Source organism: Oryzias latipes, chromosome 12, assembly GCF_002234675.1.
Source record: "Oryzias latipes chromosome 12, ASM223467v1".
Lineage (NCBI taxonomy): Eukaryota > Metazoa > Chordata > Actinopteri > Beloniformes > Adrianichthyidae > Oryzias > Oryzias latipes.
This window is the reverse complement of record NC_019870.2, coordinates 24,872,038-24,899,736: the sequence shown is the minus strand read 5'-3', so window position 1 is coordinate 24,899,736 and position 27,699 is coordinate 24,872,038. Positions and strand designations below refer to the sequence as shown.

The 27,699-nt window shown below is 39.5% G+C and overlaps 1 protein-coding gene across 4 annotated transcripts; it reads right to left on the bottom strand.

The window, feature by feature from the left end:
* Positions 1 to 32: 32 nt before the first annotated feature.
* LOC101172748 (tropomyosin beta chain) lies at positions 33 to 27,561 on the bottom strand. Of its 4 annotated transcripts, none has more exons than XM_004075045.4 (9): positions 27,285 to 27,554; positions 15,236 to 15,361; positions 13,344 to 13,477; positions 12,825 to 12,942; positions 11,515 to 11,585; positions 8,346 to 8,421; positions 6,868 to 6,930; positions 6,273 to 6,342; positions 33 to 553 (listed from the first exon to the last, which is right to left on the bottom strand). In XM_004075045.4, exons 1-9 carry the CDS (start codon positions 27,396 to 27,398, stop codon positions 471 to 473), a joined length of 855 nt encoding a protein of 284 aa, XP_004075093.1. In that variant the 5' UTR covers positions 27,399 to 27,554; the 3' UTR covers positions 33 to 470. The 4 variants fall into 4 exon arrangements, with proteins under 4 accessions (XP_004075093.1, XP_023816443.1, XP_023816442.1 ...); XM_023960675.1 differs by lacking the exon at positions 8,346 to 8,421 and adding an exon at positions 9,924 to 9,999 and having other exon boundaries at positions 62 to 553; positions 27,285 to 27,561; XM_023960674.1 differs by lacking the exons at positions 33 to 553; positions 8,346 to 8,421 and adding exons at positions 5,145 to 5,455; positions 9,924 to 9,999 and having other exon boundaries at positions 27,285 to 27,556.
* Between the last annotated feature and the right edge of the window lie 138 nt (positions 27,562 to 27,699).

The window sequence follows — 27,699 nt, the reverse complement described above, 5'->3', positions numbered from 1 at the left end:
CCTTAAAGAAAGAGAGACCATGGTTCGTTTAGAGCTGATGACATTTATTTATTTTTTTGTCTTGGTTACAGAAACTGCTCTCACAACTTCAATATTCTGAACGTCATCACTAGAAAGAATAAAAGTAATAATATCTAATGAAGAATTTCTTCAGATTTATTTTGGAAATTGTCAACTTTCCCCCTAAATACTCCGCATTTCCTCAGGAATAGTGTTCTAGATTTATTTAACAACAGCCAGACCGGTTCGGGGATCAGAATCAGTGATGTTATGACATTCTGGATAATACAGTATTAGGTTACTGTGTTAGTTGTGCAACATCTGCTATAGGACAATTCAAAACTCCACCGTCTGTCACAGAGATGCTGACAGAAGCAGAACTCCCTTAAAAAAACCCAACTTTGGACGCTTTGATAATTGTTTTCTTCTGGCTCTTCCTTAAGTTTAGGGCTGTTTTCACCTGGTGGTCTCTACAGGTTGTTGAGCTCCAGCAGGGTTTGGTCTAACACCTGATGCATCTCCAGGTTTTCTTCTTTGGCTTGAGCCAAATTTTCTGAAATACAAAAAGAGCAGAGTCACACATGTGGTTCTAGTTATGTCCTAATGGACAGAACTACAACATTTAGCTGAAATAGTAGTAATGTGTAAGTTTGTTTCTCTGGAATTCCAATAACTTTTCATCTTTGATGGTTTTCCCAACAACTGTTCTGACACAGAGGCTCGGTTGGGGCGTTTCATGGTCCCACATAATAACAACATCATTGTGAAGGAACAGCAAAAGTAAGAGTATTTTTGCTGTAGTTGGAGTTTTATAATGCATATGGTTATTACTGTTATGAATTATTTGGATTTTTTTTACACTTGTCATCTTATCATTATAAGCTGATGTTGCACATATAAGGGCTGCACGGTGGCGCAGTGGTTAGCGCTCTTGCCTCATAGCAAGAAGGCCCCCGTTCCAAGTACCGGCTGGGGGACATAAAAAACACAACATCATCTGTGTGGAGTTTGCATGTTCTCCCCGTGTATGCATGGGTTTTCTCCGGGATCTCTAGCTTCCTCCCACCGTCCAAAAACATGCTTCATAGGTTGATTGGCAACTCTAAATTGTCCATAGATGTGAGTGTGAATGGATGTGTGTTTGAGGATATTCCACCCTGCGACAGACTGGCAACCAGTCCAGGGCATCCCTTGCCTTTGCCCAAATGGCCGGGATAGGCTCCGGCAACCCCGTGACCCCGAAAGGGAATAAATGGTAAAGAAGATGAATGAATGAATCTTATCATTATTTTACAAAAAAAAACATTCAGAATAAAAAAATGTCTAGCCTTGGAGGTGTCAAACACAACTCAAGAAAAGAAAAACCTAAGTGATTACAAAAAAAATCAACAGCTTAGAAAAGCGACAAACAGAAAGATTGATTGAAATAAAACACCAACAAACAGACATGTTTCTGTTTTAAATCAACATAGTCGACTATATTCTGAAGTGCATGTTTCGCCTCTTCATTGAGCTGTGACAGATTTTAGATGGTATCACCAAACTTTGCTATTGTTTTCTAGCATGTCCCACAATGTGTTTTCCCAAACCTCATTGTGTTGTTTGGTTACAACTGATAGGATTATCTTTCTCTCATGACCTCATGTGAACTCTGGTCAGGATTTAACAGGCAGACTGAGACCCCTTTGAGGAGCTTGTTGGTCCACTTCCAAAAGGACCGTAGTGTGATTTTGCCTTCAAAGCGCTCCAATCAGACCAAACCCCATACATTCAAACTTGGTGCATATCGGAGAGTCTCTGTCATCATCAGAACAGGAATCTACTGTTTTTTTCAGCGTAAGACTCTGAGGTTGTCCTGTCAAATCTAAGGCTTAAATTCTCACTCTGATCAGCTTTTGATCTATTTTCAAAACGTTTCCAGTAGTCTTTTATTTTTGACTATGCTGTTTTTAGCCAAAAGTTTAAAAAAAACTGTAATTTTCTAAGATATAGTTTCTGCAAAGCAGCAGGAGTTCATCAGTAAATTTGCCTCTAAATTATAGGCGTTGGAGCAGAGTAAGCCTTCACTGACGTTCCATCACCTTTGTTTATATTCTCTCCTGCTAGCTTACAGCCCCTCACAACCCCAACCTAACAATAGCGGTGCAACTAATAAAATGAAACATGCATGGATCTTTAAGCTTCCTCAAATAAAACTGTGGGTCTTGTTCCTTTAAAAACTACAACAAGAAAACATTTTAGACTTTCCTACAATGTTGCAAAAAATGAGTGAATTTATTTTAAACAAAATTATCAACCACTGAAATGATAGCATATCCGCTTTTGAAATTCTCCTATAGGCTGAGCCTTTAGATCAGTGTTTTTCAACCTGTGTGCCACGTGGGAGATGGCCAGGTGTGCCCTGGGAAATTGCCCTCATTAACTGATCTAAAAACATTTACCATCTCCAGGATATCAGCTCTTTGTGGAAACCGCAAAGGGTGTCACTGTGATGCCGTTTGCGCATGTTTGCTTCACCATTGAAAATCTTGGTTTTCGCATTGGAAAATCAACTGTGTTAAAATATGCGTTGCGGTGCTTACTGGGATAGCTTATACTTTGATTTCGAATCGGTAAAAAAATAAGTGGACATTTGTGAGCCAATGGCAACTTTCTCACGACTTTGGTTCACTCTCACAGCTTCGTGAAAGGTACAAGATAAATAAGGTCCCCAAAACCACCCCCTAAACATTAAGGAAACTTGACGAAATTCGTCCTTGCAGACCCGAGTCTAACATATCACATCATGACAAACAATGTAAATAAGCGCGGTAAGGAGCGGTCACGGGTTCAAGCCCTGAATACGGCATAATAAACTATAGCCAGAGGACGTGAGGCATGTTACACTAATTTAACAATTTTATAAAAAATAATTAAAACCTTCAGAATCCCTTTTGCCATGTCATGTTACAAATTGATGGTGTCTAGAGCACAGATAGGCAAAACGTGCTATCAAAAAATCCTTGATGTTTCTAGCTGTGATTACCAAGTTTTCTCATTGTTTTCTAACCAAAAAACAAAGGCGATCAGCTAGACGTAAAATATGAATAACTTGCTCAATTTTAGGTCTATTGGGCTAGTTTGTGTATTTCTGTGTTTGGAATTGGAAACTCTATCATTTTTGACCACCAACATTTATCCCTGGACCTTAGAAATTTGTGCCTTGTGGTCCCTACTCTTTGTTCATCCAAACAGGCCCTGATAAAACACTGAGTAGTTAGGAATATAAAAGATGATAAAAGACTTTTTTATTTGTGTTTATTTGATTCTATTAGACATTTTCACAAGAATGACGGTACCGCAATTTAGCTATAGCTTCAACTGTTTTTGGAAAAGTCCCGCCCCTTTAACTGTCTCCACCAATCATTCTTGGAGGCTTAATAACACAACATCAGTCTGAATCAGAAGTGTGTAACCCTTGTGCTATCCTAGGCACTGTAACATTGGGAGTTGGGTCATCTAGACCCACTAGACAGTGCTCTGAACCTTTTTCCTTCAATGATTTGTGATCTTCACTGGTGTCCATGGATTACATGAAATCTTTCCACCTTTATCCACCTTTGTCATGGTAGGGAGAACACGTCAATGTATGGGTGGGGTCATCTAGGATAGCACAAGGGTTATCAAGACCTTAAGAATGAGAGGACGCCTGGGGAATGGAGAAAGGTTCTGTTTCCACTATTAGGAGATGTGGAAGCTTTGCATGAAATGTTATGGATTTACGGATTCTCAAGAAGTGTCAGGATTATTATTTGTGGAAATTTGGGGTGTAACGATTCCTTTTTAACAGCGATTTGATTCATATAATCAGTAGTTGTTGATATGATTCATAGTCAATATTGGTTTTATTTTGAACAACCTGATCCATTGACCTAAAATTGATAAAGACATCTTTAGCCAAAACTTCCACCATTGTGACTCAGAGATAAATACCTGTTACTGAACAGTGAAGGTGTAGTTTTCCAGATTCCTTGTACTTCTTGCAGAATAATTGTAAATAAGTGTCAATTAAATGATTAATTATTAAGTATTAAATATGTGCAAAAAAAAAAACCAAGAATAAATGTCAAATCCATTCACATTTTAGTTTCCTAAGGTTCGGCCAACTGTTGTTTTTCCACATCAAAACAATCCAAAGGAAACATTATTATAACATTCTAGCACACTGTCTGGTCACATGGCTTTACTAAATTCAAGGTACATTGGACTAAAATCTTTTGTTGTCATCACGTGTGTTGTATGCTGTAATGCACTTGGTCGATTTTACATTATGTTAAAATAAACCTACTGTGCCTCAATCCAATATTGATTATCATCGATAAATCTCATATTGAAAATGTTATAACAGTATAGGGTCAATTGGATTCTGCCTCAGACAGATCAGTCTGGTTGGATCGTAGGAACAAAAATCAATTCATCAATAATCGTTTAACCCCTACTATCAAGTCTTTGTGTTGCCATACCTTTTGTTAAAAGCAAATTGAGGATTTTACAAATTGCTTCTGAACCTGACAGGTCTGACCTCCGAGGCTTCAATAAAAACCTTCAAGGTTTTTAAAGACCAGGTCTTTGGTTCACTGCCTTTTTCTAAATAGTCTAAATCTAAGGTTTTTCTATAACGGCAATGCTTGCCTTCTTATCAAATGGGGTTATGCAAATGACAATAATTTGTGGTTTTCATCAGACTGGAGTGAGCGGAACTTCCATCAAGAAGCACTTTCAGCACAAAGTCAATCACCACTGCATTAGCACCATACAAGGATGTTATTTCCAAGAACCTTTAGTTTTTTTGGCCATAGCTGTATGTTTACTGCACCTGTATCCCTTGTGCTATCCTAGGGACTTTAACATTGGGAGTTGGGTCATCTAGACCCACTAGACAGTGAGCTGAACCTTTTTTCTTCAATGATTTGTGATCTTCACTGGTGTCCATGGATTACATGAAATCCTCTCCACCTTTATCCACCTTTGTCATGGTAGGGAGAACACGTCAATGTAAGGGTGGGGTCATAGGATAGCACAAGGGATAAGCACTGTAAAAACAACTACAAACAATAAATGTCCGATGAAACAAATGAATGACAGATTCTGGAAAGGAAAGGACGTCAGCAGGATTTTAAGTCTTTATTACAGAAAGGACAGGATCTTCAGTTAAAATCAGAAAACACTGCAGGTAGAGGTGTGGAAGCAATGTTTTACCTTTTGGCAAAAAGAAATACATGTAATAGAGAGGCTGTCCTGTGTTTAGAAGTCTGTCAGCCAAAGACACAGAGTGAAACGGTGGAAAGCAGCAGAGGAGAGTGGAGGTGGAGGTGCAGACAGCAGGAAAACATCTACAGTGTTGTCATGTCGTTGAGGGCCAAGTCCAGCTCCTCACTCAGAGCCTTGCCCTTCAGCTTCTGAGAATACACTTCATCTGGAAGAGCACACAGACATATCATGATCACAAAGAAAAACATGCAAAGTGGGAAAGACTCCAGGTAAATGACAGGAGAGAGACAGAATCTACATGGAGACAAACTTGGAAATGGTCCCAAAGAAATGAAATGGGAGACATAGTTGGACACCGGCGCTAACAGGAACAGAACAAAGGTTCAGTTTGACGCTCATAAACTGCAATCATCGTTTCTACTTTCATATGTCCTACAGAAAAGAGCTCATTTATTAATATTAGGAAAAAACTGAACTGAATTCTTGTTGATAGTTCATCCTTTTTCAAAGTGTTGGTTTGGTTGCATAAATGATCATAATTTCCTTGTTAGCATAAAAATGTAAAGCAAAAAATACATTAAAAATAGGCTTTTTCTATTCTGCAAACAGAATTTTTTCTCTTTTTTTGGGTTGCCCGGACGTGACAAACAGATCTATCTAATTTTAAGACAGATTTATTGAAGTTAGCCTTTGGATTTCCTTGGCAACTGATTTTTTCGCCCACATTCCTAAAATGTTAATATTTTTAAATGTGCACAGCTTTGCAGATACACTGTCAGTCTCTGACTGAGCAAATACATCCATTCATTTGTGGATTGATGGACAGGTTATCCACATTTTTGTTCCAGAGCTCTTAACAGCTTTTAAATGTCTCCACAGTGTCTGCTACCTACCTGTAACTTGTGTCTTATTTTGATTATTCTGTAGCTTTGGTGACCTTCCTCTGTCTGTGCTGGAACTTTAGCACTAATTGCTGATGAACAGCAGAAATGTTATCGTAATCGGCAGTGAGTGGTGAATACCTTCCAGATCATCAATGGTCTTTTCCAACTTGGCCACGGATCGTTCAGCAAACTCTGCGCGGGTCTCAGCCTGCAGCACAAGGCAGACAGCTAATCAAACCAGAGTCAAAGACCGAACAGGATGTGTAAAATGGTAAAAGCATTCAGAATATGAAGCCGTTTTTCAAGGTTTTCAATGAAAACTTCCAAGGGAGGCAATAATTAAACGTGAGACATAGTGGTAAGAACAATGAGGGCAACATGTTCCCCTTAGAAACACTTGAAGTGTAAAAAAAGTAAGCAGACCAGGTTCAAAAGCTAAAACCGGAACGTTCTTTCTGGAAAAAATGACCCTGCTTCATGTGGGATTAATATCATATCAATATTTTTTTTTTCCTCAATGAGTCCAGTATTTTGTGTTAAACCTTGGACATCTGATACTGTGTGACATGCAGAAGAGGCTAAAACTATTGATTAGTTGCTTTTGTACAGCTTTATTTAAATATAGTACTGATCAATTGTTTCGAGGACAATGTATTTAATATTCTACTGCATGTCACCCACGATCAGTAAAGAAATAACTAGAAAAACACAAACGGTAATGAAAAAGTCGTACCTCCTTTAACTTTTCAGTGAGAACTTTAATTTCCTCCTCATATTTGTCCTCCTTTTGGGAATACTGAAATTCAGAAAAAAGATGTTAACATTTTTATTTTGTTTCCAGTTTCAGTTGGAAGAACATTATGAGGGTGACAGAACATCAAATCTAGAACATTGAAGAACACTGTCTTTTTAGCATAGAAGGTCACTTATTTAGGCTATGATTAGATAACAGAGAAGACAAACTGGCCTTTTTGGAATGATTTGGAAATGAATTACAAAAAGCTGAATTAATAAAGCTTTTTGTGACGCTCTTTGAGACAAAGCCTAGTCCTCTCCTCTTCATCATCCTCACTACAACCGTACTTATGCCCTCCTTCCCTTCATCCGGTAACCATCTCTTTGGTTTTCCTCTTGTCCTGTTTTCTGGTAACTCCATCTTCAGCCTCCTTTTACCAACATCATCTCTCAGTGTGTCTACAACATCAGTCTGCTTCCCTGCATTTACCTCCAGAACATCTACCACGATCCGTTCCTCTGATGGATTCATTCCTGATCCGTTTTGGTCACTCCCAAAGAGAGCCTCAACATCTTCATCTCTGCTACCTCTACCTCGGCCTCCTGTCTCTGCATTAGTCTCTAAAACATGGCTTCTCTCACCGCAGTCTTCTACTGCTTTCCTTTCATTCATGATGACACTCTTTAGTCACACATCACACCTGAAACCTTCTTCCACCCCTTTGAAACCTTTGTGCTTATGTCTCTTCTCAGTCCTTTGCCTTCTTCTTCTCTGCTTCTTGTAACCTCCCCGTTCTTCTTGAGTTCCTGACATTACCACACAGATTCTCCGTCTTGCTGCACCCGACCACCATTCCTCTCCTTTCCATGGCAAACCCCCAAACATCATGGTCCACAGAGATTCCTGTCTAACCTCATCTGTCAGTCCTCCCATCACCATGGAAACAAGAAGATGATCCTTGGGGCAGTCCCACCTTCATTCCTCTGTCACACCTACAGAACATCTCAGCACTGTCTTCCAGCTCTCATCCATGTCCTGAACAACTCCAACGTTCTTCTCTGTCACTCCAAACTTCCTCATCCAAACCCCAGCTCCTCTCTTCTGTCATAGATCTACAAAGACACAACGCAGATCCTTCTGCAGACCTTCTCTGTTCTTCTCCAGGAACATCCTCAAAGCAAACGTTGCATCTGTGGTCCTCCTTGTTTATAATTGTTTTTATAAAAAATACTTTGAAGAGGTTAAGTTCGCATTTAACAACAGCCACATTCTTGCAACTGCGTGCATGAGAAAATTCAGAATGTGAAAAATCACATCTTCCTATTTCTGCATAAACTGCTCCTACTGTGACTCTTTTGTTCTCTTGAATGATCCAATTGAAAACATAATTCCTATAGATCACATTTATAATAGAATGTGGCCATTGTGAACACACTGTGACCGACAGCACAGCTTCCTCTCCGCTCTCACTGTACCTTTTCTGCCTGGGCTTCCAGTGACTTCAAGTTGTTGGTGACATTTTTCAATTCTTCCTCGAGGTCACCTGATTTACTGAGTAATGCAAGAAAGATGAAAAGCAGAAGAAGAAAAGGCAGTAATTTGAAAGGCAGGAAAGTAAAGGACACCCAACCCCGTAACCCTTGTGCTATCCTAGGCACTTTAACATTGGGAGTTGGGTCATCTAGACCCACTAGACAGTGCTCTGAACCTCTTTCTTCAATGATTTGTGATCTTCACTGGTGTCCATGGATTACATGAAATCTTTCCACATTTATCCACCTTTGTCATGTTAGGGAGAACGCGTCAATGTAAGGGTGGGGTCAAGGATAGCACAAGGGTTAAGACTGTTTGAAAGGCTCCCTCATTCCTAGTCCTGAGAGTCATGCTCAAAGAGAGAAGTCAGGAATCAGGAGCATCTGATGATAGTTGAGCAGAAGGGTGTTTTTAAGAGAGCATGCAGATAAGAGTTCATTCATCGGGTTCACATGCATTAATATTGAATTACTGATGAAAAACATTTAAAAAAATCTGGGTTTTTCGTGTTTTTTTATTAAATAGAAAACACAGAAAGTGATCATTTTTAGCTTCCTTTGCTAAGTCCTTTGACCTAAAAACTGTCCTGACTTGGGTTTCAAAGAGGATTCAAATGCAGAGACCCAGAAAAATGATTTCATGTCTTTAACAACACGAAACCTCAAATGAATACACCCAAACTACAGTTTTACTGATAATAAAACAAGTCCTCCACCTCTATTTAACCATCTTTCCTAACATTCAGCTTTAACAGCTGACCAGGAGGCTAGCACAAGGGATCTGATGAAAATAGTGGCTTTCTTGATTTAATAAGATTTTTAAAAATTTCCTCAAATTTGACAATAGTGAATAAAATCTAGATTTTGCAACTTTTTTGGCATCTACCGGTACTTTTTCCTGGAAAAAGGCCAAATAGTAAAAATAAAAGGAAACAAAATCTGCAAATGTCTACCGAGCCCCTGATTTGACATTAAAATTAGGATTTAGGATTTCGTTACCGCAAAAAAGTATGTCGTTCCCACAAAATAATGAAACCCTTGCAATATTAATTCGTCTGAACTAAGAAGTATTGAGTCATTCAATACTTGGATTTACAGCAGATCCCTTCACATTTCTGTCTGCGTGTATCTCATCACGATGCCTGGAAGACACCGATGATGTTTAAAGATCAGATTTATTATTATTTTTTTAAATCTCTCTGCTATGCCGCTTTGGCAGCAGACAGCAGCTCCATGCCTGCCATCCGTCCAGTCACCCAGGGCCGCCCGGCGTAGCGGTCACCCTACTATAGTCAATGATGCAGTGGTAAAATATATTTTATTTCATTTTATTTCTTTCAGAGGAACAAATTAGTAATTTTATTAACCCGTGTCAGGTCACAGGCTCTGTAAATGTCTCCTGTCCAGTTGAAATGATTATGAAGGGTAATGTTAGTGATGTTAAAGACACTGATGTTCAGCAGAAACATCAGTCAGAGTTGAGAGGCTGAAGATCAGAGCTGACATGTGGACTTTCAGTACCTCTTCCTCGCCGCACATCATCAACTTCAAATTCTGGTCCATTAGTCTGAGCTCCTCCTCGAGCTCCCTGCCCCGCCTGAAGGGGTTAGTCCGGGATAGAGGGGAAGGGGGTGTGGGAGGCAAAAAAAGCACAATTGCCACACAGTGCATTCGTGCATTGATGATGAAAACACAGCAGAGCACTCACATGCCTCTGTGATTAGTGTGCAGGCAGATAAAATACACACTCCAGATAACCAGTTCTTTTGCTTTAGAAATTATATTTAAACATTATTACATAAATATTAAAAAACACATTTCTAGTCAACTGATGAATGTTTGATTTATCTCAGGAAAAACAGAAAATCAGCCTTTTGTTCAGATTAGCAGATTTAAAAAATCTGGACACTTACTGATCAAACAAGCATCTAATAAGAATAATAAAAATGGTAGACTAATCCATGTGTTTTGATAACAGAACATTTATATGCAACAGCAATAGGTGACAAACTATGTCAAAATCAAGTTTATAAATTTAAAGACTTGAAGCCTTTTTTTCCTGTCGGCTTCTTGGAACGTAATCTATTTTTTCTTTATATAATTGTTTTCAAAAAGATATTTAAAGACCCACTTCAATCAAAATGGCTTTGTTTCTTTGTTGTTTTTTTAACAAGCTCCTGTGGCATTTTTCTGACGATGGATGATATCTACAAAGAAAATTATGTTTAGAAATACACGTCTGACTATTTCTTTAGTCCAAATGTTGTAAAACAGAACCAGACGATAAAATGAGGTTGGTAAAAGCTTGTAGTAGTGACGTTGGTGCTACAATGGCGGGCCACAACCTCCCTGCTCCGCTCCATTCCGATGCATTCACTCACAGACAAAGGGGTCCATGTATGTCTTTGTTTTCCTCGTCTGAGCAGGAATCTGGATGTAAACTGCACGGCTGGATAGCTTCGATAGTGCTCGACATTTTTGTTGCATCGCTAATGTTAGGTTGGAGTTGTGAGGGGCTGTAAGCTAGTGGGGGACCTCGTAAACAGAGGGATTTCGGGAAGCAGGGGTGGGCGTACTCCGCACCAATGATCCCGCCCACAACTCAGAGGCAAATTTACTGATGAATTGATGCAGCTCTGCAGAAACTTTGTCCCAGAAAATGCCACAGGTCTCTGATTTGGCCTAAAAATGATATAATCCTAATTAAAAGATCACTGGGAAGACTTGAAGATAATGGAGGGAGACTTTAGGTACCGGTCATTTCTTATTGTTCAGATTAACTTAATGCCAAATGTACTAATTATCACATAACCTGCTAAGGATTTTAGCTGTTGAGAACATAAAGAGGTTGGTGTTCCTGAATCAGTTTCATAGTCAGATCAGATGTTTGATCGCAGCACTCTATGGATTGTAAAAAGCAGTTGTTTGTGTGTTAGTGAAAGATACTTGATAATCATGCCATAAACAAAATCCCTTTAGTCTAGTATGTGAAATGCTTTAAATAAACTAGAATACCGGTACTCTCTGGGAGGTGAATTATGATTTCATATTGTCATTGTGACGCTCAACAACACAAACACCTTCTAGTGTCGGGATGCAGGGGTTGACTTACGCCTCGGCCACCTCTGCCCTCTCCTCTGAGCGCTCCAGATCTCCCTCCAGAATCACCAGTTTACGTGCGACCTGCAGACATCCACCTGCTGCATCACAATCCAAGCAAGGCATTACGCTGTCTGTGCCAGTCAGGCTACACAAATAATAGCTGTTTAAAAAATCTAAAACCCAACGTTTCCTTCAGTACATTTGTTCACGAAAGACCCCCGCAGCCCAGGCAGGTAAAGACCAGCTACCCCCTCCCTGACCTCACCTATGCAACATGTGCAGTGTGTGTGCTGCAGGTGAAATAGGTGGTCTCCTGTGGGGTGGTAGGCCCCAGTGCTGCCAAACAGGAGAGCCCCACGCCCCGGGGTCCCTCTGCGTGTGGTGTGTATACGTTGTGGGGACGAGCCCAGGTGTTTCACCATGTCCCCCTCCACCTGCCCCCACCCCCACCCGGCCCTAAATGAATGAATGTGTCTAAGAAAATAGAGAGCGGGTGCTGACGAGGCCCCCAAGAGAGTCACCCTTGGGGAACCCCGCCAACATACCGCGCTCATCCAGTCCCCAGGGTGGGAAGGAGCAGGTGGATGGGCACAAATAAGGGGCCCCCCAGCCGGCTGCCAGGGCGACCGGGCCACCATGAGGCGGCCGGCTGACCACAGACCTCACACCTTGATTCCTCCATTGTTTTCACAGTCGATGTCATAAACACAGAAGCTAATTTATTAGCAGACAGCACATTCTCTTGTCTAACCTCAGACGCCAAATAATTCCATTGTTTAGTTGAGTCTTTAATATTTTTAATTATCCGACCAAAGGAAGTCAAGGCGGGATTAAACAAATTTAGGGAGGTGGTAGGGTCCGCCCTGATGAAAGTCTGACAGTTTAGCTTTTAATTTGAATTTTGACGCATAAACAGCATGGCACTTTTCAATGCAAACAATTTTAAGTTGCTTTAAACAGTTTGAATTGCAATTTATTTATTTATTTTTAATTGTCATATTAAATTGTCATTTTCAATGTTAAATTCTAAATTCTAGTTTCCTATACCTGGCCTGAATTGCATTTTGAATTGTCGATTAATAATTGCAAATTACTATCAATTATGATTAAATTATGGAATTGTGTAATGTTTAAATTTGAACCACCTGTGGAAAAACTGGGATAGTTTGGGACAAAAGGGGATTCTGAACTCAGGATTCGTATCGAGATCAGCGGGTCATTGTGAACACCGACCGTCGGGCTGAGGAGAAGCTTTGCATCCGGTTCTGATGTGAAAGTGTTCTGGTTGGGTCATGAGTGAGGAGCAGCAGTGAACCTCACCTCCTCATATTTGCGGTCGGCTTCCTCAGCGATGTGTTTGGCCTCCTTCAGCTGCATTTCCTGGATCTCCATCTTCTCCTCATCTTTTGTTGCTCTGTTCTCAATGACCTTCATCCCTCTAAAAGGAACACAAAGACCTCACTGCAGATGGAGCATCTTTGATATCTAACAGATCCATAGAATACTTTTATAACATTTACATAGGTATAAGTAAATCTTTGTAGTTTCATGATGTAATTGTATTGAGCTGTAAGTTGTTATTTTTACAGAGTAATGAATGAACCTATGCTGATTAAAAAAAAAAGATTCTTTTGGACAGTCATAAGTGGGAATAGTTACAGGTTTTTACGGAGAATTATTATTTGGTTTGTTTTTTGTGGTGAGTAGCAAATTTTACTCCAAACAGCTCCTATCCTGTTGGTCATGACGAGTTTAGCTCATTTGATGCAAGAAAAAAATCTATTAAAGCAATCAGAAACAATCAGAAACAGATGAAGAGGAAAGTGTGAGGTAGAGCACCTCTCGCTTTCATCGGCAGCTTTTTCCGCCTCCTCCAGCTTCTGCAGAGCGGTGGCCAGTCTCTCCTGGGCTCGGTCCAGTTCCTCCTCAACCAGCTGGATGCGCCTGTTCAGGGACGCCACTTCAGCCTCAGCCTGGACACACACGAGCAAAGACAGGGGGATGAGTTTGAGACAGGACTAAACCAAAACGGAGCTCAGCGGGTGCGGCAAATGATGGAGGGGGTTTTTGGAAAATTAACCTAACAACATTGTGCACACCGGTTTAAAGCTGCATCAGAAATATAAACACCTGTATCTAAAATCTGCTGAATGGTCATAAAAAATATTACAAAAACTTTACAATTTTTTTTTGATATTTTCAGTGAAACGAACTGGGCTTTAAATAGCATTATTATTCACTATTAATATAATTACTATTTATTTTTATTACTTTAACAATAATAACAATTATTATTATTAACGTAATGGACAAGTCGCGAGGCTGTACTGTCACGTGATTCGACCCGACAGTAGCGACGGGTCGCGTTGCCATGGTAACGCGGTGACATTCGGGCCTCTTTTTGCTCGTTTCGGCTTTACCCGCTCTCTGGCCTGCCGCTCCGCGTCCGCCTCCCGTTCCCACATTTCGGCCCGCTCCTCCGCGTCGTAAGCGGCCTGCTGCAGCGTCAGGATCTTCCTCCTGACCGCCTCTACGGACATTAACGTCGCCATTTTCTCAAGTCGACGCACCTTTACGGCGGAAGGCGTCACGGCGTTTCTATGCAACAGCGTTTCTATGCACACCCCCCCCCCCAAGTAGGATAATTTACCCTAAAATGCTCCAAGTGGTCACATTCTAAACCAGGGGGGTCAAACTCATTTTCACTGAAGGCCACATCAGCATCGTGTCTGTCCTCAAATAATAAAAATAAATGTAACTACTCCTTAATGCTAAATAACTCATTTATTTATTTATTATAACTTTTAAGTGACAATTCCAGTTGGATAGAAAACATATGTTTGCTTGTTACTTTAGCATAAATCCTTTTACATTTGATTCTGTCAGGTTAGGTTATATGGACAGTGTTTAAGTCCTAATTATAGTTGCCCATATATTTTAAGTCCAATTCCCCTAAATATGAATAAATACACACCAATTTTTATTTTAAGAAATTAAAACCCTTTATGCTCCCGCGGGCCACATGAAATGACATGGAGGGCCACATTTGGCCCCCGGGCCTTGAGTTTGACACATGTGTTCTAAACGAAGAAAAAAATTGTTGTCATTAATTCATTCATTCATAAAATACAGTTTTAAATATTTTCTACAGTTGAATAATAATAATGGAATTGTGATTTTCTAGAATTAACTTTCACTTTAGACAGCACCACATCCAAGTTCCTTTTAAAATAAAATCAGCTCTTGCTGCTGCAGCAGATTTACTTGACTTAAAAACTAAATAAAGTCAAACATGGCGTTTTCTATCATCGTGACTTTGGTGCACATTCATCCTTATCTTCTTTTGCTATTACCGGTAAATATAAACAAAAATGGTGTAAAATCTATTTTCTTTAAATCTACACATGTATGATGATGGTATTCTAATACTAAAACGCTCTCACAGTAAATTAAACCTTTTACCATCATATAGCTCACTTATCCGACATTTGAAAAGTCTGAACATAAATGACAAAACTTAATTAACTGAAAACAAATTTACTAAAGCTAAAATCACTGTATTAATTCTGTTTTAAAAACATTTTTCTTCAATGCTGAAGAGCTACAGTGGAGGGATGAAGGAGGTCTCTGGAGGCTGCAGACCTCTACACCAGTGTCTTAAACGTTTGGACTTGTGTTTTGTTGCATGGACGGCTGTCTCTCCACAGTGTGGCCTAAACAGTTTTCCTTACGTCTGCTGCTTTTTTCTCGGCTTGCTCCAGCTTCTCCTGGGCATCCTTCAAAGACTCTGAGTATTTGTCCAGCTCGTCTTCAACCCCTTTGAGCTTCTTCTGCAGGCCCAGCAGCTCCTCCTCCAGCTACACCATCAGCAAAAGAGAAAATAAGTGTCAGAAAGACCAAAGAAACATTTCAGCTTTTCTTACTTACACAAAAATATGGATACTAAAAATATATGTATACAAACACACACGTATATACAATGCTTGATAGTAGCAAAATATGCATGGATGATAAAAAAAACAAAAAAACATTTGTGTGAAATTGGCTTGGATAAATATTAACAAATGAATGGAAAAAAAATGTTAAGAAGTGCTTGAAATTACAAGAAATTGGGCTAAAAAATGTTTTTAAAGAATACAATACATGTAGTTTACAATAGAAGCTGGGGGATGTTTTTTTGAATATAAATTTATTTCTTTTTTTTATTGTAGTACTTTAAATGTACCTCACAACCTCATTGAAAATCATTTTGGCCGTTTAGGACAGGTGGTTTTGCACCACCGTCCAATCAGAGCAGTTAGTAAACAACATGAATTAACAAAAGTACACAAAAATAAATCTCATTAAGACCACTAAAACATTAAAAAAAACACCAAATAAATCCTCACGATCCCTCAAACTTAATAAATGATAAAAGCACCATAGCTTCCAGGGGGCTGTACAAAACTACGGGGGGGGGGGGGGTGCATACAAATTTGAAAATGTGCTAAAGTTGCAAACCGTGATTAATGGATGCAGACTGAGGGAAAAGCAAAAAAAAAAAACAAAAAAAAAAGGCCAGAGAGGCGCAAACAGTCTCACCCACAACTTGAGGGGTGCATTCAACAAACAGAAATCCTGACACTAGATACGATACTATGATCCTGAGACTAGACTTTGCAGACGGGGCACCAAGATACAATAACTGATAAATATAAATATGTGTAATCCTTCACTGGTATTTGATATTTATTTATTTTTTCTGAAGATGGAAAGCGCACTGCAGGCAACAGAAACATTACGAGCAGATGTTGCACCTTTAGGAAATCTGAAGAGCATCAGATCTGACAGTGACAGAGCTGAAAGCTTTTCAAAGCTCATTAAGGAAAAATGTCCCTGAACCGGAGATATCTGCTCCACTTTTACTGCGTTAGAATGCTATTGCTGAAATATGTGTACGCTTTAAAAACACTGCAGACGTTCAGATCCAGATGGTTTCCTGGAAAGCACAGATAACATTGAAGCAGAGAAATCGTTGACTTCTTTGAGCTGCAAGTGCAGCAGTTCCTGTCAGATTTGAGGATTTTCCTAACATTTTCTTAAAAATGTAGATCTTGTTGAGCTCAAATGGACATTTTAATCATAACTCTGTATTCCTCACACCACACTCTGACAAGAATGTAAAGTTAAAAAAAATAATGATAATTCTGAGAAGAGTAATCCTTATCACTCCATCCGCATCTGTCAGAAACACATATTAGGTCCTCTTGTTCTTTTGTTAGCTTGTGACTCATCTCCAAAGATTGTTCCAGCCTTAGGAACTATAAACAGTCAGTTATAAATGAGAGTGAGTGGCCTGATGACAATGTTCCCAAAACAAATCCCTCAAAAAGGCCTCTCCCAGTCTGCTGCCATGTAAGGTTACTAACTCCCACACCGAGCTTTGCTTCCTAATCCTTTGGTGACTTCTAAAACAGCAGCTTTTAGCCCCTCTAAAAGCAGCAGCAGTTCAAAGAACTTCCTTCAGGTTTATGGGGATAACACAGAAATAGACATGCTGGGCGGCGTAATCATACCAGCATTGTAATGCCTTCACACTGGAGCCTCCAGGGGACAATGGTATTTTGAATGCAAGCTATTTATTACCAAACAGCCATCTCAACTGCAGTGTGTTCAAAGCAGAGGGGGGGGGGGGCACAGGGAACACCTCTTTCAGAATATCTTGAGCAAAAACAAGCATATTTATTGTTTTTATTGTAATTTTGGGTTACCTTGCACAGATACCAAACATAAGAACTGTAGCAGTCTGTGAGGTGGAAACAGAGGTGAGGGACCGCAATATGTACAACTACAGGCCTTATATGTGCAAGTTGCAGTCAGAGTGCATGACTTAAAGACCCACTTCACTGAAAATGGTGTTTTTAACATGTTCTTGTGGCATTCTTCTCATTGAGGACATTTATGAAGAAAATGACGCTTAAAAGTGCACTCTGAGTATTTCTTTTTTCAACTTGTGATGATTCAGGAGCAGATGAAAAAATGCCTCTTGTTAAACATTGTAGCAGTGACGTAGGTGCTACTGTCAGCGGGCCACAATCTGCCTGCTCCGCTCCATTCCGATGCATCCACCAGCAGAAGAATAGATCCCTGAACGTTTTTGTTTTCCTGGTCTGAGCTGGAACCGGGGTCTAAACTGTACGGCGTGAGCGGAAGAGAGTGTAAACAATGATGGGATGTAACTCCACGGCAACAGCCTCCCCCCCCACACACACACACAGACAACTCAGAGGCAAATTTCTGATGAACTTCTACAATCGTAATTCAAAGACCAATAGAGCAATAGTTGATCGGAGTGGGACTTTGAAGCACAAGGCAACTGGACAACAAGGTCTCTGTGGAGGATGTCCTAGAAAAGAAAAATTCATCAATGAGCAAAAAGAAGACCAAGACCTTTCTCACATTTAACAAAAGACATTCAGATGATCCCTTCGGATCATTTGACCAAACATTTCCCAGACTGACTCGAAAAATGACTTCATTACAACCGTGACCTGTGGCTGCTTTCATTTTCACAGCCTGATTTAGATTTGATTGATTTATTTATGTCAAGAATTAAAAATAATTGAATACTGCAATAAAATAATGGCAAAACACATATTTCAAACCCATCTTAAATACAAAGTATTATTGAATAGAATGCAAATAAAATGAACAAATATGTTTAAAGATGATGCCATCTTTTTAATAGTGTAATTACTCAATCATAAATTAACTTTTATACAGTAATGCATACAATTCAAAGTCAAGTAGAATTTGATTTGTTTTTTGAAAGAGTGCTTACTGATTATGCTCAGAAAACGTTCTCATACAATTTCAGTAAATACTAATAAAATCACACTTTATGTAACAGATAATTAATATTAATTAATTTTCTTCAGAATACATTATTATATTAATCTAATAATGTTTGCTACACATTGCTGTTAGCTTTTGGGTTTTTCTAGAATATTCTAAAGAAACTCGCCTACCGTCAGTTTATAAATTAATGTTGCAGAAAGCACACTTCAGTTTTGCAGCAAAACAATGTTCCAACCTCAGCATCGGGTCCACCTCTGGATGGCTTTCAAAAGTACAGACTGGTCAAAGTTTGGGCTTAAGTCTGAAGAAGAAACTGTGTTTACAAATGAAACTATTTAATGGACAATTAACGTACTTCTCAGGATTGTGGAGTTGTGATGTTTTTTGAAGATGACTTGTCCACCTGGCAGTCACACCAGGTTTGGGCTGATGATCAATCAAAGCCGTCTTCATTTCAGTTAATTGCCCTCAGTGTATTTAAGTGTCTGGTTTTCATACTGTCAGGAACTGGAGGTGCAGGTCCCAATATGCAAGAGACCCGGCTTGGTGGCAGAACCATTATAACTGAACCTGTACAGGGACTCACTGAAGTAGGTCTTTAATAATGAAGGAGATAGGACCCAAATGAGATCAAACTGCTGATCAAATGCTGATTTCCAGTTCTGTCCCAAAGATTTTACAACATATCCATATGTTGAAGTGTTGAAATGTAAAACAAAAAAAACCATGTTTTTAGGCCACATGATTTTCTCCAAACTCAATGCTAATCACATTCAAGAGGAATGAATAGTCATTAAACTAAAGCATTTTCAGAAACAAAATGAAGAGAAAGTAAAGAATCACGCAACATGGAAAGAATCTCCTGGTGTGTGTGTGGTGCAATGGGCAGTATGACTGTTTGAGAGGCAACATTGGTATGTTGGCTGCCTGACAGCAGGAGTGTAAACAGGTGCTGGGCAGGACAGCTTTGAGGCCCTGCAGATGCTCCACTGTTATGAAGAGCATGAGGAAGAGAGGTATCTTTGATTTTCTGTCTGATTTTATCATCTCATGAAAACTCCACTCTTGTCCTTATTGTATTAAACTTACCACCAAAGGTTCACAAATCCAGCAAGGTCATTTTTAAGCATCCAGCCAGTTCAAGGTGAAACTGGTGTGTGCTGTGTTGTTGTGTAGTCTTAAACTGCACACCGTTGCTGTGGCTTGTAGATAATTCTAACTCATCAAGTAACCACAGGGTATTTAAAAAGCAAGTTGCCATTTGATCCAATAGTACATGGTTCAACTTCACCACAAAAACATATAGATATTTATTATTATCATTACACTATCAGGCATTTATAATAAACTAAAATCTATGTGGTTTCATTGTACATTCAACTGCTGGATGGTAATTTTACCAGACTCATTATGGTATTTTTGTTTTTATCATTCTGTATCATTGAATGGTAGGATGGGTCGCTTTTGTTTTTTAGCAAGAGCTGAAGAATATTTGTACAAAACGTACTGAAATGAGTAAATTAAGAAATTTTATGTTTGTTAAAAAATGTTTTCCAGCTGGTCATGCTGCAGTAAAGTACATGGATTTGACATTTTTAACCCTTGTGCTATCCTTGGCACTATAACCCTTGTGCTATCTTAGATGACCCCACCTTTACATTGATGTGTTCTTCCTACCATGACAAAGGTGGATAAAGGTGGAAAGATTTCATGTAATCCATGGACACCAGTGAAGATCACAAATCATTGAAGAAGAAAGATTCAGAGCACTGTCTAGTGGGTCTAGATGACCCAACTCCCAATGTTAAAGTGCCTAGGATGGCACAAGGGTTAACATTGGTAGTTGGGTCATCCAGACCCACTAAACAGTGCCCTGAACCTTTTTTCTTCAATGATTTGTGATCTTCACTGGTGCCCATAGATTAAATGAAATCTTTCCACCTTTATCCACCTTTGTCATGGTAGGGAGAACATGTCAATGTACAGGTGGGGTCATCTAGGATAGCACAAGGGTTATACCAGACGCCCGTTCTGGTAAACCAGAACAAATGTTTGACCTATGAGTTCCTCATCACGAGCCCAGCAAAGTGTACACAGCACCACAGACCAGGGAGGAAAAGCTGAAGCTACATTTACAGTTTGCGCTAAGCCCACATGATGCCCCAATGGTTTGAAGACCTTCACCAGTAACTGCGATCACACTAGTGTGTTTTGCTTGGTCATATCTGTAAGCAAAAAGTAACAGCTACAACAAAAACCGGAATGAGATTAGTTGCATCATATATAATTGTTAACAATAAACTAGAATTTAGAAATGTCCTTCAGTAGCCACCGTAGAAGGGATAAAGGAATGACTGATTTAAATGTAGCCATAGACAGAAAAACAGCTGTAGATATAAATATGTTCCAACAAAAGCAAGGACACAAGGACGACAGCATTCGAGAGCTCTCCACACTTCCATCTTTCTCAAAACAATTAAGAGCATGGCTGCTGGAAAACCAAACTCGCTCTCACAGCTAACTTTAGAGACAATGCCAGAAAACTGTTTGCTAACTAAAGTAAAAATAAATCATTGGGGGGTGAAAGTGGTCACAGTTGTCATCGTATTGTTCTGATTTTGGCAATTTTATTGATGTATATTTTGGGAAACTATGCATCTGAAACTGTTTGAAATGTTATCTGAGTTATTTAATGCAATTTTACGCTATTTATGTACTTTTTTACTTTATTTTACTCATTTTATTTTTAGTCTCTAGGTGGCTGGCCATGGTCAGAGCGGGAGAGAGGATGGAAATTAGCCTAGGCTTCAATCCTGCATATTTACAGTGTCTCATTACTTTTAGAGTACTCTACACTGCTTGTTGTATGCATTGTCCCTTAAATAAATAAATACAAATACAAAATACGACTCGTTAGATGTGTTAGAGTTCACATCAATGTGGTGCATTGTTGGAATTCTAAACAAGAACACTTCAACCCATGGAGCTGCCAATGCATTGAGGAAGCATTAGGTACTCTCTTGGTTCTATACAGAAGTAATAAATCCAGTAGAAAACATCTCGTTAGGTCTTCAGACAACAACCACAGTCAACCAAGAGAAGCAAACAAATGGATGTAGAGAAGTGCATTGGACACCATTGCTGCCTATTTCTGACCCCAATAGTCTGTGATTGTTGCCTGTTTTTTACTCCTCTACTCACACATGATGAATAAAACCATGGCTACATCATTAGACATATTTAATTTTGATGGCCTGTTTGTGTGTTTCCTGAAAAGAAGATAATATGCTTTCACAAAGATGGAGAGATGCATATTTTTAAAGGTTTAACCCTTGTGCTATCTTAGATGACCCCACCTTTACATTGATGTGTTCTCCCTACCATGACAAAGGTGGATAAAGGTGGAAAGATTTCATGTAATCCATGGACACCAGTGAAGATCACAAATCATTGAAGAAGAAAGATTCAGAGCACTGTCTAGTGGGTCTACATGACCCAACTCCCAATGTTAAAGTGCCTAGGATAGCACAAGGGTTAATGAGACAAGAGGAGTCCTGTTGTCCATTGCTAATGTAATGACGTGAAGCACGGTCCATCAATTGGAGTTGTATTTCGCTGCTGCTTTCCTTCACCTATGGGTAGAAACTACTCTCCTGCTCCTGCTTCTTTTGTACCAGGGCTAATTTGAAAAAAAGTTTTCTAAATCTGCAAACTCATTAGCATAATCAAAACCTTCCCATAAAAATCCATTGTATAAAACTTGATTCATGTGTTCTACACTGCAGTTAATCCTCATTCCAATACAATCAAAATTACTCAAATTTTACGATCTAGTAGAGTATTGTACCGCTCAAATAATATTTAAGGCCGAAAACAATTTATCTCCGACAAATATCCAAAGGTTATTTATTAAAAGAGAGGAAAAATACAATTTTAGGGGAAAAAAATAAATTTCTCATTTATAAAGCACGTAGAAATAAAAAAAGATTTTGTGTTTCAATTTGTGGAGTGAAGTTGTGGAACAGAACCAGTAAATGCTTGAAACAATGTCCAAACATAAAAGAATTTAAGTATAAATACAGAAATATGATCATTAATGAATATGTGCAAATACAAAAAAATACAGAACATCAGCGTTTGTAAATCTGCATATTCTGAGAATATGTTTTGTTATTCATTTGCATGTTTTTTGGAAATGAGAATTACATGTGCAGCTGTAACCAAATATACACTTGGGTAGGGCACTGGACTTTGATGGTGGGTGTTTAGTTGGGAAAGTAAGGACTTAAGGTAAAGGGGGGTGAGAGTTTGTAAGATTCTTTCTTCTTCTCACTCCCTTTTGGACTTGTGTTTATTTAATTTTGTCTTGTCTTGTTTTATATAATTTTCTTGTTGTACATAATTTTTGTCTTATTTTGTTATTTTACACTTGTTTTCACTTGTCCAAAATAAAAAGGTTACTACTTTTACTATTCCCCTGCCTCTATTTGTAGGAAGGAGTGGATCCCTTTGATTCCACACCAGAGTTTATCTTTGCTGATGGAACTATCATGGTGGACATTTAGGAGGTTTCTACATGTCTACATGTCTATGTTTTCCAACTTTAAAACCAAGTCCAGATGACATCCCCTAAAACTACTACAATTTAGGAGGTTTGTAAAATCTCTTGCTTACACTTTTGTTCCTTCTAGTTGCTCTCCAGATTGTCAATATGTTCCAAGGGAGCTTCAATCCAATCCTTCTGGTTCCTCTGGGACTGCATCACCCTCTTCCCTGTCCAAACTGTCCTACATCTCCATGGATTCTTCCAGTTTCCCAGAGCAAGACTGTTGTCCTCACAGTGGTTAATCATTTTTCCAAGAAATGTCACTTTATTCAGCTCTCCAAACTGCAGGGAGGTGATGGGAAAACAGTCACAGACTGCTACAGATCTGCAGCTCTCGTCTAGGCTGAGCATGCCAGCAACACCCATCCATCCTCTGCTGGAGGGCCACAGCTGTTTACGTGTCTGCTGCTGGTCTCGTCCTTGCAGAAGTCACTAGTCTCAGTCCCCTACATTAATGTTCTCTTCTGCTGGGCTCATCGAGCCTGGAGAAGCGGATTGCTTTGGACTGTGTTCCAGAGGAGCACTGGCACTGAGTGGAGTCTATCCCAAGGTTAGGAATAGGTCTGGTGCCCCATTTCCTTGTTCCTATTTTCTATTTCCAAGGCGGTCAATCCCACCTTTTTGTGTCTCAAAGGTCAAGGCAGTTCACTCCTCTGAGTTGGTGCTCACCTCTGGGCCTCCTCCACTTACCCAGTTAATTGATTGAGTCCTCTTTGGTCTCTCTGCCAGGTGCAGGTTTGCAGTATTTGATGCATTACTTTTAGTTGTCTTTATAACAAAATGAAAAACTGAATAGAAAATGAATGAATGAACACAATAAATGTGTATTGGCTTTGACAAATAAAACGTATGCATAAACGTTTTCTTTTGTGTTTATTGAGTTGCTGAGTTTTTCACATACGCCACTAATCAGAATTCAAACGAGTTTACTTCACTGCCAAAAGATACACAAAGCTGTTTCATGGTGCAGTAAAACTTAATGTAGTTTTTTTTAGAAACATGTCTCCTCTGATTCCAAATCTCACCTTCAGGTAGGCCCAACGCTTGAAAGGCCTTATCAAAAGAATGTTTGCTGTGTCTCAGTCAAAAAAAGAAAAACATCTTTGCTTCCATCTTGCTTTCTTCCATGTATTCCTCAAAAATTGTATTGTGTCTGTAAAAATTATAATTCATCAACATCATGTTGGCTCAAGTTGATTCAGAGCAACTGAACCTTAAAGATTCGTCCAAAAGACAAATCCGTGTTCCTCAGAAGTGTACACAGTTGAACATAAGATGAGCAGCAACATGTTTGGGATTGTTTCTCTGAATCCTTTTGAGTTTTCCTTCACACCCTCAACCAGCTTATTATCCAATCAGATCACAGTCATTGGTCAGAAGAATAAAAGTTACACCACAACACAATAGACTTTTAGACTCTAGATCAGTAACCTCTGACACCCATTGGGTTCTGAACAGTGAACACAAAGCCTGATCTGGGTTGGGCCCTTTGACCAGAGTTGACTCAACTCTACATTCTAAAAATAGGCAACTTGGCAGAAAAAGTCAGGGTCCCCCCCCTTGACCAAAATACAAGGTTGCATCAGGAAGAGCATGCGGTGTAAGGATGCCAAACCAAATGTGGGAATCAATGAAAGCTGATTCCCTGTGGCGCCCCCTGAAGGAATACGCTGAAAGGTGAACACAGACAGGAAAAAGCAAAGTAAGAGCTTTGTTAAAAACTAGGCAGTTATTTTGACTGCCTTTAAAATTTGCAATGTTATAACTAGATTAAAAAATAACAAACCTGACGTTTTCTGAATGTGTATATATTTTATTCTTACAATCTTTTATCACTAAAATCACTGAACACAAAGAAAATCTGAGTATTACACCTTGAATTACCAGTGCAGTCTATTGGCTGCGTGCTTTTTACAGGTGGTGTTGTATTTCACCACATTTTCCTGCTCTTTCTACTGTTCTTTTGTCTTTTTTATTACTAATTAAAACATAGTTATAGCAAAAGTTTCTCACGTATAACACCAGTGTTAGCGTGTAAACAAGTTTCTCATGAAAAACGGTGTTAGCATGTAAACTTGCGGACCAATCACTATCTTAAACGTCATCAGACCAACCTACAGCCAATCATTTAAAGTGACATCATCATTAGTCGCAGAACCCCAAAGGACCCCGAACAGTTATTGCAGCTTGAATACTTTTGGTACCTACACCGGCCACTCGTGAGCGAAGGCAGGGGCCATCCTGGACAGGTTGCCAGTCTGTCACGGGGCCACAAATCACACACCCATGCACACATTAACACCTAGGGACAATTTAGAGTAACCAATTAACCAATTGAAGGATGTTCTTGGATGGTGGAAGGAGTGGGTTTTCTCCGGAGTCCCCAGAGAAAACCCACTGGGAGAACATGCAAAGTCCACACGGAAAGGTCCCCTATTGGTGTTCTGTTTCAGGTGCCACAGCTAATATAATCCAAGTTATATAATAATATTGTCTGGGCAGTCAAAATGACTGCTAGACCAGTTGACCAGTTGACCAAGTAATAATCTATCCACCTGTTAACCCTTGTGCTATCTTAGATGACCCCACCCTTACATTGACGTGTTCTCCCTACCATGACAAAGGTGGATAAAGGTGGAAAGATTTCCTGTAATCATGGACACCAGTGAAGATCACAAATCATTGAAGAAAAAAGGTTCAGAGCACTGTCTAGTGGGTCTAGATGACCCAACTCCCAATGTTAAAGCGCCTAGGATAGCACAAGGGTTAAATCGCACAAATGTTAGCTCTAAAAAATAGAAATAGCATGATTTAACACAGACTGATTCACACACTTAGACATGCCATGAATTAAAAACAATACAATTAACATCAATTAAACATTTGAGAGAGGATCAAGTATACATTTAAATTGGACTTCCTTAGGTGGGAGTTTATGTGAAATTGATTGCAGCCTGCCTCCAGTGGCCATTTAAGGAACTGCAACAGTTAGCACTTCCAGGTTGATTGTAAATTGAAGAATGAGGGAAGTGCAACTTCAGCCCACACCAACATAGAAACAGGAATATCCCCTAATAATTCATTGGATCTGAATTTTGGTCTTTTTCTTTCGTTACTTCTGCTAGAGGGACTCATGTGTTTCCACTGTGGCTCCATGAATCATTATTGGGGGATTGTGCCAAAAACCTTTCATGCAATCTAGTGATCACTTATACAGAACAATCATAAAATAAAGTTAACATTACTCTGAACTAATCCATATTCCTTTTAGGATTGAAGATTCAAAGTGTTTATTGTTATGTACAACAGGGAAGCAAAGTTCTGAGTGCAATGACATTCTTGTTTTGTTGTCTACCCTGTGCCGACGTAAACAAATACCGTACACAAAAAATACAAGTAATGAATTCAGTAAAAAAAAAAAGAACAAAATAGAATGTAGAACGCAGAGAATAAAATATGTTAAAATGCAAAATAGAATAAAAGCATACATTCAATAAGTTAAAAAAAAGATCTAGTACTGTTTGATGTGCCTTGTGTGCAGCTCTAAGGCATTTTTTCCCTTTTTCTAAGGATCTCAGCAGTACAACCACTGCATTCTGACAACCTCTCCCTCACAATCTGCACAGGCCTTTTTCTTCAACAAACTACATGCAGCCAAAGATGTTCTTCTCTCATTCTGACATCATAGTTTATCTTGTCAAATTCCAGCTAGAGCGCCATGGCAAAAATATCTCAGCAGGAATCTGCTCTGATCTTAAGCATGAAACTCCAAGAAGACCCTGATTATCTCCAGACAGTAAGAAAAGGCCATTTATGGAAGGTCCTGCAGAGCTTTGGGTTCTTTTTTCAGTCTATGAAAAGGCTAAAAGAAAAAAAGTTTACTTTGTTGTTTTGAAGCTCTATTTTTGGACCAGGGATGAGCAGATGATTGTGATCATAGGCTTACAAAATGAGAGTATTAGGATAGCAACTTTATTTAATGACAAGGACATTCATGTTTTTAGTTTCACACTTTCTTGGATTTTCTACTGTAATTATAGAAGTCTACGAAGATTTATGTGTTAATCATAATTCGATGTCAATAATAGGTTTGGAATTTTTATTTTTTATTTTACTACAAATTTTTTATAGAGAAGAGTGACTGTTGATATAAAATGTCCTTTGAGAATAAACAAAATCTAAATGTCATCTTGAAATAATAAAGTTTGTGGTATAATAGTTTCCAAAAACAATTGAGATGTCTCAGAAAACGTTAAGGACTTTTTAAACAGAAACCATCTTTATCTCGAGTTAACAGGAGGCCGTTCTGGTTCTGAAAGGTGGTTCTGGTCGTGTACCTGCTTGCACTTGTCCTCTGCTCCCTTCTTGTCCACCTCAGCCTGCTCCGCGCGGTCGATGGCGTTCTCCTTATCCAGCTTCAGCATCTGCATCTTCTTCTTGATGGCCTCCATGGTTCCTTCTGGGTTTTCTCAGCAGAACTAGCAGCGGGTTCTGTGGGTCTCGCTCGGGGTCAGGGCGGACGGGCTTGCGCTGTGGACTGGACCGCACGGCTCCGGAGGCGCTCGTGGACAGGACAGGACAGGAATAACGGAGCAGCTGCAGGCGCGCGCGCCTCAGCCCGCGTTCAGCTCGGGTTCGTGCGGAGCGTTGCCCATATTTAGACAGCAGAAGCTGTCCAAGTGCGTGGGTGACGTGTGCGTTCAGGATGAGGGGAGAAGCTCCACCTGTCCACCACCCAGAGCTGGAGATCTG